The sequence below is a fragment of the Danaus plexippus genome, chromosome 14 (assembly GCF_018135715.1).
Source record: "Danaus plexippus chromosome 14, MEX_DaPlex, whole genome shotgun sequence".
NCBI classification, from domain to species: Eukaryota; Metazoa; Arthropoda; class Insecta; order Lepidoptera; family Nymphalidae; genus Danaus; species Danaus plexippus.
In genome coordinates this window covers 6,754,862-6,768,641 of record NC_083546.1, presented here as the reverse complement: position 1 = coordinate 6,768,641, position 13,780 = coordinate 6,754,862, and the positions used below count along the sequence as shown (strand labels likewise).

General features: G+C 29.1%; 1 protein-coding gene across 1 annotated transcript; it reads right to left on the bottom strand.

Annotated features, from left to right (window-relative positions):
• Window positions 1-17: 17 nt before the first annotated feature.
• Window positions 18-4,998, bottom strand: LOC133319192 (uncharacterized). Its single transcript, XM_061522656.1, has 5 exons — window positions 4,837-4,998; window positions 2,108-2,234; window positions 1,135-1,280; window positions 694-835; window positions 18-532 (listed from the first exon to the last, which is right to left on the bottom strand). The coding sequence occupies exons 1-5, from the start codon at window positions 4,871-4,873 to the stop codon at window positions 313-315; spliced, it is 672 nt and encodes a 223-aa protein (XP_061378640.1). The 5' UTR covers window positions 4,874-4,998; the 3' UTR covers window positions 18-312.
• Between the last annotated feature and the right edge of the window lie 8,782 nt (window positions 4,999-13,780).

Genomic DNA, 13,780 nt, shown 5'->3' with positions numbered 1-13,780 from the left:
AAATTAAAAATACCATGTACTATATAATTTTAATGAAGTTTTAATACATTTTTAATTTAGAAATTAATCAGCAGCATTGAGAACGTTTATCGTTCAAAAGTAAAGCAAAATATTTTTATACAACTCCTATTGTGAGCACAAGAAACATATATGGAGATTTACATATTAATACGATAATAAAAATAATTGACATAATAATACAAACATTAACTTATTATAACTAAACAAATTTCTATTGTCATAGTAAACTAATAAAGTACTTAAGATTAAATCATTCTATTTATTAATATTTGCAGAATATGCTAAAACGTATCAGAACCCGTACGGAAAGAGCACCAGTCCTGATAGAGCTGTGATGAGTGAGAGTTGTCTGCGTTGTGTGTGAGGAGCAGCACAGTGTGCTCGAGGGTGCTGACTACACGCAGCCACGTCCTGAGCTAACACCCACGACATACGACGCAGTAGATCACCCGCCGACGACGAACACACGCGTCCGGCTCGACTCACGCACGACATGAACGCGTCTCGAGCACTGAGGAAACATTCTACATATAAGGAACCCTTTTATTGAGTTTTCATAAAAGAGAAATAAAAAACACTTATGGTATAGTTAATACTTCTAAATTTTCTATTACTTTAATTTTACCATAAAATACACCTTGAGAGTGTTTTTATGCTAGTATAATACATTACCAGCAGAGTTCACTGTTCTTGTTGAAGTATACTATGTGATGTGAACGCTCGGAGATGGCTCTCGCAGCCAGCTGCAGTTCATCCACACATTGAGACCACTCCGAGGACACTAGCGACCAGCACGAGGGCTCCTTCAGGAAGTCTGACACAACAATATAATAAAACCAACACGAAAATGTTCACAATATTAAAATTTAATAATTTATATAATAAAATGTAAATGTAAAGTACATTATTGTGATAAAATTTTACTAATTCTATTTGATAGTGATTGCTTGTCCTGAATAAAGTTTGTCAAGATTCGAAAGACCAGACTTAACCTTTTAAAAGCGTTAACTAATTATCCCTTATATCGTTGTAATTTTTAAGGAAGCTTTCTATTCTGATACGACAAAAAGTTTTGATTTAAAAGCATAGGTATATGTTATATATATATGTTACCTCTCCGTAGAGCAGTATCGTTGGTACATAAATATCTCATCAGAGCCCGGGCTCCACCGATCTGTTGTTGAACGATCTTCTGTCCGTCCGTCGGTAGACATCTCTTGATCCACGTGTCCATACATGACATGCCCGTCTGATATGCACTGGATAAATAAAACTAACATACCATATACATTGACAACATATAAAAGATATATTTATATCACCCCTAAATGAAAAGTTAGTTTAAAGATATATTTTCCAAACTCCTTTTCATGCCACATCAAAATTATATTGGAAGGAAAGTGAAATAGAAAGTTTTAAATTTAATTTGAATATTTTGAAACTCTTTTAATTTTATGGATTTTTATCAGTTTCCAAATATTTATTAATCATGAGAAAGAGAAGTGACAAGTCCGCAGGAATTGAACACTTTAATTCCTGTATCTCCTTTTTAACATCGGACAAGAAGTACGTTGGCTTCCTTCCATCCTATCGTTGTTTACCTTCCTTGCATTCTGACAAGGCGGTAAAATTCCAGCCTCCTCATGTGCACAATAAAGGATCGGAACAGTTTGCTTGCATCTGTGTTTCCGTTCAATTAAAATTTGAGTGTCTTCAAAAAAAAGGTGAATGCATTGTTACTTATACAGGGTGTTCATCACCTACGTTTTCATTTCCACCTACCACGGTGTAACATTTTGAAGTAAAGTTAAGTAGTAGTTTGGTTATTAACTTTTATTTAGAATAAATACACTGCAATCTTCACAAATCCTAGTTATATATTTTTTGTCTAAGAACAATCAGAAATGTATTTCAGAGGGAGAATTTAGTGATGAATTCTGTTACTGTATAAAAATATTTTAATTTTTACAAGCAGACGAATTGTAGTGGAATGTAGGATCAATGTAGAATGTTCACAATATTACATTATCCTATTATTAGTTTTATCTTAGGGTGAGGATGTCTTTCTTGTATAATTTCTACTCACAGACAATGTTTGTCCAGTTCCTCCCTGGTCCGAGGCAGACCAACTGGAGTACGAGGAGTTCCGTCTACGCACACCTTCAACTCCTGAGGGTCACAGCTGTCTTCACTTGTCTGAGCTCCACCACCATCTACATTCCACAACCGAAATACGATTTAATCTACACCCCAATAATAACTTTTTCAATTTATTGCTTCTTATGTGTTTTTTTTTTATTTTCAAAGTATTTTGGTGTAATACAATATAATTTTAAGACACACTGAGCCTTTTAAAAAGGTACTAAATAACTCATAGTCTTGAAAGTCTGATTTAAGTAATTTCACACTTTGTTTAGAAAAAGTAGAGTATAGCTCATTATTAAAAATTTTTTTTTGATTTCATAAACAGTGTCGTATATATAAATCATATTAAAAAAAATGGATTGAGAGTTAAAAATAGACAAAAAACATGTTAAGGTAAATTTTTAATTTTAAATCAATTTAAAACTGAAACATTCCTGTAAAAATAAATTATATCTCGCAATGGAGATTATTTGAGAGGGGGGATTTCTTATCATTATTTTGATATTCCATTTATTAAATCTATATCATTAAACATATCGCTACCGCCGAGAAGGCAAAGACAGATTACAGTTAAATTCAGTTAAAATGTATAGCTGTTTAAGTATATAAATGACCTAAGGAGTAATTGATTACGTGTAGAAGAAAAAAATAAAAATTGTTTTGTAATAATTCAGTGAAGATGACGGAATCAGACTTTTTCTTTTATATTTAAAACCACATAGTTATTTCTTGTTTTTACTTAACAGTTTACGAAAAATATCAAAAGACGTCTTCCCAGAATCCTCAAATCGTTTTTTCAAATAATTTTCAGGAGGACTGCTGAATGCAATTGTTACGTTGTAACGTATAAGCACTTCTATTATTTTTTTAATTATTTCTTGTTTCAAATTTACAAAACGAAAATTATTATGATATTCCATACTATGTCAACATTATTTTTTTCCTCACTAAGGATGAAAGAAGTGAGAAAGCTCTTTACTTTTACTCTTTCTTTTTTGGAGCATCAAGAACAAATATTGAACTCTCATTTAAATTTAAGCAATCCTATCTAACGTGTATAGATCACAACAATAATTACTTGATGAGGAGAACCTATTTCCCTACAATAATATTAGTGTTAGTCTAAATAAGTATAAAATTTAACTATTCTTGAAATAAGACTGTACTTATTTCCAATAAACATGGAGCAAAATAAAACAAAATTATATTCAATCTTATTTGCGACGTTGAAATAAAATTTCATAAAATTAGCTTTGACGTTCAAAACGGTTAAGAAATTTACAAACTTTGACATTTAAAATTTTAAGTTTATAGGTAAATTAATTAATGATTGGATTATTACATTATTTTGTTACTTTACTTTTTTGTGTATTTTTAATTCATGTTTGATGGTAATAATAATCATATTTTTCTAATATATTTCTTACCCGGGATTTACAATCGCGTACGAGTCGCGAGACGAGGCACAAGGTGACTGTTTGACAAACGATTCCAATCTCAATACACTCGTCATAAGAACGGTAATGTACACTATAATGACAATGTTCCTTTATTGTACATAAATATTATTTTAAGGACTTATCAGTTAGAAGAAAGATATGTTAATAACTTTTTTTATTACTTTGTATATTTATTACGAAGGACATCATCCATCTCATTCTGACATTTGAGTTATTTTCCTTTTTTGACTGATAGGTCCTTGAAACAAAATTTTATGTACTCGTGATGACTAATTTAACAAACTTAAAGTTAGTTTTCAAATAAACTGAAAACATATATATATATATATATATATATATATATATATATTACGTGATTACCACAATACGCCTTCAATTTATTTCAATTATTAAATATATGTGATTATTATAATTATTGCAAATCCTTAAGAGCCCTATAATAAATCTTTATCCTCCAAACTGTATTTCCTAATAATGGACAAAAAAAAAAATAAAAATTTTTATTTCTTATGCTGCAAAAATTTATTCAATTATTTTATACAAGAGAACCAAATTACAACGTAAGCAATTAAACATGCGGTGCCTTGTGGCTTTTAATTTAATGTCCGTAGTGATGTCCAGCACTTAAAACTAATAAAAATAAAAAAATAATTAAAAATTTCTTTTTATTTTTTATGAGAAACTTATATAAAATATGAATAAATATTTCATATTTAACTCTCGTCATACTGTTGACTAAAAATAAAAATCAGAAGAGTAAATATGTCAATTAGATATATTAAATAAAAAGGGTTTGCGATTTCTCCCTTATTTTGTAAAAATTAACATGTCCCTTCGTTAACTATTGGACTTTTGTAATAACGTTGCATTCAAGAGATTTTGACATCAAATTGTTTGCTAGTATCAAATAAAATTTCTGTTCGGTCTGCCGTGTATGAATGACTTAAACCTGACAAATAAGATTATTATCTAAGCTTGAGGTTAGCGTTTTTATGGTTCTCCACTTTTGACTAAACATAATATTATTATAGTTTTTTTTTTTTGTTTTTTATATTTACCAAAATTATTTTCAACCAGATCAATCCAATTCATTAAATGCAAACAAATATAAAGTATTTATATTAATTTTACGCCAGTATTTTAAAGTATTTGAATCACATGTAACATAAAACTTGTAAATTGAAATAATTTATTATATTTCATAACTCACCAGCAATCAATACCACGGATACAAAAAAATAAATCATTTTTCAAATCAACACTGAGTTATGTCTTCACAATAATTACAATATGTCATTAATAGTAACGAGACATCGTAAGTCTAAAAGTTCGTCATAGCTCTCGTCGCATAGACACGTTCGTTCATGTTCAACACTCGCGGTGTAATGACTGAGGCGACGGAACGAGCTGGAGGCTGGGATGAGATGTTCTCGCTAACTATGAAGGAAATTAAAATTATTAACAAAATTATAGAGTTTACTCATTTACTGACATTGTTTGTATATTTATTTCACTTATTTCAATGAGGCTTATATAATATCGTACTCCGCTTAGGAAGAAAATCTAATTGTAACTCATATTTTCTCTTATACCGCACCTTTGGTAATCCTTATACCAGTAAATGAATAATAATTTTTTTTAGGTCAAAAATTATAAAAATTTGGTTTGTGAACGTCAAAAATTTGAAATAATATATACATACTATATTAATTGAAGACACGTAATAAGAAAAATGAGACGAGACAAAAATTCTCAGCATTCCATTGAGTCTCCGTGCGGGTGCCGGGTCCATCGCGTTGCAGGGAGAGGAGCTTCAACAGTGCCTGAAACTTGCGACCCAGGTATAGGTTTAAAGGGTCCCTATTTAACGCGGTTAAGCGCTCATCTCCACCGCCAAGCTTCTCTCTCTAACCAAACCTCTAATAGTAAATATAACTACAGAAGCAGTGCAAGTTATTATCCATGCTTTTAAGTGGTTCTAAGATCTTGTTTATATTAAGGCAATGTATATATTATTAAGTCTTATCAGAACTGTGCCTTTATCACAAGTTTCACTTTACAGTACATAAAAAAGTTTTTTCAGTTTTTCGTTTGTTTCTTTTCTGAATGAAGCACAGTAAATGCTCAGTATTTGAAGCAACAATGATAACTTGGTATAAGGGATGATTTACCATTGAGATGATTTTCACATCTTTGGCTCCAATCCAAAACGGAATATGTCTGATGTGAGATTTTATCGAGAGTAAACATACTGATGGTTCAGATTTTCAAGTAACATATTATTCATTGTGTGCTATAAGACGTATTGTTCCCTTTGATGGATGTATTTATTTTATAAATAGGATATAATATTACTATTTGTCGGAACATTTTTTTTTATTTTATTGAATGTTTATTTATTACACATATATAGGTAGTTTTGTTTATAAATTTAGGTTCAAGTATGTGTCCATGGACACTGCAATTAATCTTCTCTGAATAATCTTATTTGATAAGACCAAATATTCGCTTTTCGTTGGACGAATCTCAATAAAATAATTTCAACTTAAAACTTTATAAAATTTTGAAAGAATTCTGTTCCACTGTACATTGCAAGGTGATGTTTTAGGTGTAAACTTTATCAGATCTCATTTAAACTTCTTAAAAATTAATTACTTAAGTGTGAAAAGCATTATTATTTGTTTGCTATACAAAAAAAACGCGATTTCTAAAAACTATCAAAAATATGATTTGGTGATTAAAGCGTTTATTTGATATATACTCTTTGTGAAGTAATATTTTTTATTATAAAGAAAGTTCAATATTTTTATGTCTTAATGCATTGTAACGTATAAGGTATGACTGAAAATATCTGTGATTATTTTTTTTATGTCTAATTAATTGTTTTTCTTGTGATTTTTTTATTACATAAGTATTATGATTCACCCACTTTGCTATAGTCATAGAACATACTCCTGGTACCAAACTTCATATTAAATATTTAAAATGCTTGATAGAAAAAGTTTTGAATTTACATCCAAGAAGGAAACTTCTTTAAAATACATTAGTGCAAGGAAAATATACAGATAACACAAAAACAAGGTTATATATTTATAAACTGAATCTCTAATTATTATTTTTTTGTATTTATTAATGTAATCTGTTTCCGCGAACATTTAGCCCACAGTTTTGAATTTATGCATTCCGTCTTGGAGTGCGGTGAGTCCAGTGAAGCACGCTCTTTATTTATATTTAGGAATACCTATAAGTCTCTAAGGGACTTTCTTTTTAGCCTTTTGAATATTTGTGTGTTACTCATTAAGTGCGTCGTCAGTATGTTTGGATGGTTTTCTAGGATTTCATTGAGTGCTTGATCTGTTCTTGGACTGTGGTAATTTCAAGGTCTTGGTGTAATTGTTGGTTTGTTATATTCCTAAGAAGTTTAGATTGGAACCTTTGGAGTATTTCCAGGTTAGAGGTAGCAGCTGTGCTCCAGAGTTGCCAATTTGGACTCCGTAAGTCCAAATTGGCTTAAGGATACATTTGTAAATTAGGAGTTTGTTCTTCATTGACAACTGTGATTCCTTTCTGAGCATCATGAGAGAATCTCTAATATAATAGAAGAATTAATTTCGCAATTTAATTTTCAGTGCGAACTTAAAATCCACAACGTTTATGAAAATAAAAAAAATACATATGTTAATGATGTAATGAAAATTTTGTCATAAAAATGTGAAGCTTACATTACATTTTTTGTTACATTAATTAATGAAAATATATTAATTTTTCTCATACATTTTTATGACATGACGTAGCAGAGGCTGACTTATGTGCCTAATGGATTTTTTTTTATTTTTTTTGTTTGTAAAATTATGTACATATGTGTTTAACTTGTAAAAGTTTGAATATAAAATAAAAACAATTTATCAACGTTATAAAGATATTTTCTTTGTCCGCACTTTTGTGCCAGAAAGATCTTAAATTAACAATCTACGAGTATGAGTAACGAAAAATTAAAAAAAAAACCAACAATTTAAAACAACACAAACTTTTAATATAATACATACATAATTAATATTATATATTAATAAATAAAAAAAATAACTAAATAATAACCATGAAGTCATTGTTAAACTAATAATGTTTTAAATTTAAATAACATTAAATTTAATACCAACTGGTATTGATTTTCACAACCACGCTGCATTTAAAACCCACTTTTCTTAATTGTTTATTTTAGTTAACGATTTATTAAAGTGGTTAAGTTATGAACATATATTGTATAAACGTAGGTCCATTGAGAGATTCAAATAATACCACAGATACTTAGGGCGATTACTTCGCGGTGTGGAAAACAAAAGTTATTTTGTCAGCAGTTAGCGACACAGCATGATAGTGCCTTACTTTAATAACTGTTATGACAGCGTCAAGTAAGACCAATCTATGTTATCCTTAAAGAGAAGCTCAATATTAATGTGTTTCAGAGATAGAGAGGATTAAATTTAATAGTATTATATGAGTCCAGTATAGATTACAAACAAGTGCACCTAGCATGTTAAGGATACAAGTTTAAGGTCTTCCATGACAAAAACTTGTCCGTGAGAATTTACAAGTTTATCAAACAAGTCCACGGTGGAAGGGGTCCATACAAAACTCTGTCAGCAATTTAGAGTGACGAAATAAGACTTTTATAAAAGATATTCTACGTTTACATGGTTTGTTGAGACAGAGACCGTTTTTTTGTACACACACCTGTGAGTCATTTGCGATAGCAATAATTACGTATTAAAAAAAAAGCAATTATTAAATGAGATCTAAAATTAAAACAAAGAAAATAACAAAAAATAAAATAATATTAGTTTTAATTACTGACTTATTTTTTCCGTTCTTTTATTCTGATGTTATTTTTATATCGATGCCTTTTATTTATTATTTAAGTAAATCAAGACCAAATCAAATTCGAATCAGCCTCAAGATTGTGTACTTTAAGTCATCATTTTCATTGCTGAAGTACTTCATGTCAATATGTTATAAAAAGTACATAAAAATGTAATAGTTTAAGCCACGTTTTAATAAAGCGGCGACTCCTACATTACCTTACAAAGCAATATCTTAACATCCTCGTACGTCTTCAAGATTAATATTCAGTACACGAGTCACCTGCTTATATTAAATCCCGTGTAAGCGTCTTGTAGTTTTCAGCGATTTATTATACATTTTTTAAATTGTTGTAAGAGTAAAGGCGCAAAGATAAAGGATATTACATTTTTTATTTAATATAAATGTTAAAAACATAAATGTTTTTTAGGTGATAGAGCCTAGCTGTGGTCAAGTAACTACAGCTTTGACATGGGCTGGCTCGACCGGGGAAGTACCACCCTCTCACAGAAGATCGGCGTGAAGTAGTTAATAATGTGTGCGTTTCGTCGGATGACTGAGAGAGCCGGTTGCCCTTTTCCTATTCTCACCCTTTCCTGCCATTTCCTTATTCCCACCCCTCCCCCTCCCTCAACAACCAAGGTTGGCAAAGCGTCCGTAACATCTCTGTTGCGGATGTCCATGGGCGACGGTCACTACTGCCCATCAAGTAGGCCGTCTGCTCGTTTGCCACCTTTGTCATAAAAAAGTGAATTCAAAATTATTTAAAATTGTTGAGATTTTGGATAATAGGTCATACATACGGCATGTACATGCAACCGTAGTTACATAATTACGTCGTCTTCTGATGTAGTATTGTAAGGTATCTTTGCGATTGTAAGAATCGATTATTTATTTTATAAATCGATTCCATATATTATCAATTATAAATATATTTTGTAACGTCAAATGTCAGAGTGACACTTGTCCATTCGAGAGTGGCGGCTGTCCCTCTGACATTGGACGAGGGGGTAGTTAATCACGACATGTAAAACTGAGCGGTCGACATTAAAGTGTGGATATTAAATCTAACTAAATCGAAGTAATCCGTTGAAAACCGAGTTGATCTTTCACGATACCAATACACACCACCTTTGAGATTACTTAAGAACCAACTAGTTTCTACACCCAATTGAAACGCTCATCCTGTATCTATTACTTAATCAATGTGTGGATATGGAGATTTAATTCCTACTCAGCCTTCTCATGAACATTTATTTATGTAAATAATTTTTATACAAGCTACAAATCAAAGAGGTATAATTTATGCTTTATATAAATGTACACAACACAACAATCGTCAGTTATAACGATTTTTATCAATTTCATCATGATTCTGTAAAAAATATTACCTGATATAAATTATTATGTAATAACTTCATATATTATAATGTATATATTTTTTTATGAAAATAATATAATTCTTTAATGTTTAAAATAGAATTATTCAATGTACTTTGTATCGGGACCACAAAACCTTATAAATTCTAGCAAACTATTAAGAAGAAATAAATATGTGCATTGTACTAATGGGTCTAGCTATACTCTTAAAAATATATTATTGACGGGACTTTTTTGTGAGCATGATTATAAATATTCTATATTAAAGAAGACAAATAAAAAAAAAAAGAAATTTAATATGAATGAAATCATTGTTTTTTCTTAGAAAATTTTCCAAGAGCAATGCCGCATATTAAATACTTAATACTCAACTCCGGGTGTAAATGTTAATAATTCTTAAATAAATTATAATTAAATTTCTTGATGAAATTTCATTCTGTTTATCCTGTCTTTGTAGACCAAAATGTTTTTTTTTTTTATATTTTCAAATACTTAACAATTGTAAGAATACCTACAATATTATCATGTACCGATATTGATAATCACTAACCATAATTTAAGCTTTACGTTTCACAATTCAATAGAGATCTTATTCTTTTTTTTTTAAAGCCTTATTATCCTCAAGGTGTACAAAAGTTTTGTTATGAAACAGCACAAGAAACAAAAATGAAATAAAGAGTATATTTAAACACGAGAATTCTGAACGACAAAGTAGTAAATAAATAACAAAGTACAAAAATTTTACACAATTATTTATTTTAATTGGTCGTTATATTTGTAAAAGTAATATCTTTAAAATTATCATATTATAAAATTATCATATTATAAAATTATCATATCATATTATAACGAATATAACAACGTAAATTTAAAGGTTTTATTTATTTTCAGCAGTTCCATACTATAGTAGACTAAATAATATATAACGATCAATAAGCAGCCTGCAAACGTATCTACAAACAAATGTTATATTCGTAGACTTGTAGAAAATTTATGTTTTTGTATAGTCTCTACAAGTAAGCAACATAAAAGGTATTTCTATCCTGAACTCTCTTCTATTCTTAACCAATTTCTATCTTGACATATGCTTATTATAATAAATGTTTTTTTTAATTTAATACATTAGAAGTAAAGAAGCTACAAGTTAATTTAAAATTAAATTTAATGAATAATTTAACAACTGCACGTGAGTTAGATTTAGCAATATATTTTTATAGACTTCACGATTTTATGATAACAGAATAATATATTCATTTAGATTACTATAATACTTTTTAAAAGTACTACCTGAATACTATACGTAATATATAGGAGAAAATTCTTCTAACAAAATAATCATTATGAAGTTAAATATCGGTTTTTTAACGCTGTGTGTATTGAGTTTTTTTGTTGGATGCGGTAATACCACACCTATTAACGTTGGGGCTATAGTAAGTAGCAAGGCAAACTTTAGTGACAGATACCTCTTTGCTTATTTTGCACAAAAAAAGCCTATGATAAAACCTATGACGCTGACGTTCATTGATTGAACATTGACAAAAGTATTGGACCAAAATAATTGGTACATAATTTTTTAAATTGTTCATTATATTCAAATGAATTTTCTGTTTCAGAAAAGTGGCCTGAAAGTTATAGGAGCGGTTGGGACGGTTTCGAGTATATACGATAGTTTGAAAAACAGACACAATGGAGGACATTGACCCCAGGCTTTTTAAATATTCTATTCTTCGTTATCGGCCTTTTCTCATAGATTTTACATATGTCTTAATAAAACATTGGTAAAATATATTTATAAATACGTGTCATATATTTTCTATTAATATCTATTACGTTATCTCATATAAAAGAGAATATACATATACATACATATTAAAGTATTTGTACATTATAAAATATAGGGCCCAAATATTTTATCTGGATTTTATTGTATTTTTTGAGGAATCCAATATAATGATGTTATTATTATCTGTTGTTTTTCTTAGTTTAATACAGTGAAATAGTGATTGATAACTAAATTTTTTTCAGTATTCTATCGGCCGATAAGCCAGTAGGTTTGTAAGTATCAAGTTAAAAAGTATGAAGCCTTCGCTTATTTTTTTTTTTTTTTTTGTTAAGTCGATTTTCTTATCTTATACCACCCAGTGAATTCACAAGGGAATTCTATGATGACCTTCCTGTATTCTATCGATATAAAATATCTATTAACTGAGTGTATATTCAGATAACTGAAATATCAATATTTGTAAGGAATTCATGTATTTCGCAAAAGAATATATAGTGTAAGCAAAAAAAAATGACTTACATCCAAGCTTTGTTTCTGCTGACTTTAAAAAATACATTTATAACCCGTGTATGGTGAATGGCTTCTATGGGAATAAAATAATACGACTTTATCGGGTCCCTCTTCTGTACTTCAGTAATATGTTGTTTATAAACATACGAAATTATAAGTTTTGCTATAAATTTAACATATGTATGGACAAGTTATTAATGATATTTAATAATAGAGATGCACTTGAAAATTATCTTAATTTATACTTATAATAATTAAAAAGTATCTTGAATTAGAACAACCATAACGACGTATAAAAACAATAATGTGACAGAACTGTAAAATTATATTTTCAAGCACAAAGTGTATAGAATATCTGTTTTTTAATTATAACACATAAACTTATTGTTTTATTTCATAAGTACGTAAGTTAAATACCAAATTTTATGGTCTGATATAACAAGAATAACTGTTGTTAGAAATAAATTTAGACAGTACTTCCTCTTAGATGTTTATTGCGCCACAACTCGTAACAGAATCACAGTCCAGCACTTACATCCCATTTAGGTGACGGTAAGTTACAATATCATACAGAGGGCGCTAGTTTCCCTCATAAGAGTTTCCATTATGTAATAAAACACTCGAAATTACGTAAAACATGCTAGGGCTCTAATTATAAATTTTAAAAACAATTCTTAAGTATTTGGACATTTAAATTACTGTACAGATATATTATTAACATTAACTCACACTATTACAACAAATAAACAGATGGCGCTAGTTAACTATCATAAGAATTCCCAATAAATATCAGAATATAAATAACGTTCAGCTTAGAATTATAAAGTACATCACATTTTAAATTATTATAAATAATTATTACTAACACTATGTAGAGAATTCAATTAATAACTAGTGGTGTGAAATTTATACGTACCTTATATTTCGAAAGACCCATTTTTAATTACATAGTTTATTTGCAATTTGTTTTGCACTATTTTACATATTATAATTACTAAGGTGATTATGAGAGATCATTGTATCAGTATTAAAAATATAACACCAATACTAGCGATTATAGAATTAAGATAGAGCAAACCAACAATATAATCTTGTTATAAAAACGGATCTTCAAAATAACTAGACTCTACATTTGGAAGTGAAAAACAATTTTTGTTATCTATAGCTTTATTTTGGACACTTTTTAATACCTATTCTAATTGTCATAAAGTAAAAGCCTGCCTATACGTTAGTATATAGTAAAAATTTATGAGCATTCCTTCAAAGTATAGTCATTTTATAGAGGATAAAATACTTGTATATTTTGTTAAGGCGTTTTATAAAATAAGTTAGAGAGTGAACAACAGTGTGACTATTTAACCTAAATATGTCAATTCTGTCTTGGGGTATTAGAAGAAACACGTGGCTTTATGACTTCTAACAATCTGAGGACTAAGAAGGACTTATATAAATGAAACGAGAAACAGTAGGAGCTAAGCAAAGTTAGTTATTGGAATATAGAGACATAGTCCTGAACCTGCTTTGAACCAGAAGATTAATGAAATATTTTCTTCAATAAAACAAATAAAAAGGTATGGAAGCTGAAAAATAAAAAAAAATTGGTTTTTGTAATTAAAAAACTAAC

Coding starts and splice junctions, on each gene's coding strand:
- LOC133319192 (XM_061522656.1), bottom strand. CDS start 4,873: ATGATTTATTTTTTTGTATCCGTGGTATTGATTGCTG. Junction 836..1,134: donor CGATACTGCTCTACGGAGAG/GTAACATATATA, acceptor TTGTTGTGTCAG/ACTTCCTGAAGGAGCCCTCG. Junction 533..693: donor AAGAACAGTGAACTCTGCTG/GTAATGTATTAT, acceptor ATGTTTCCTCAG/TGCTCGAGACGCGTTCATGT.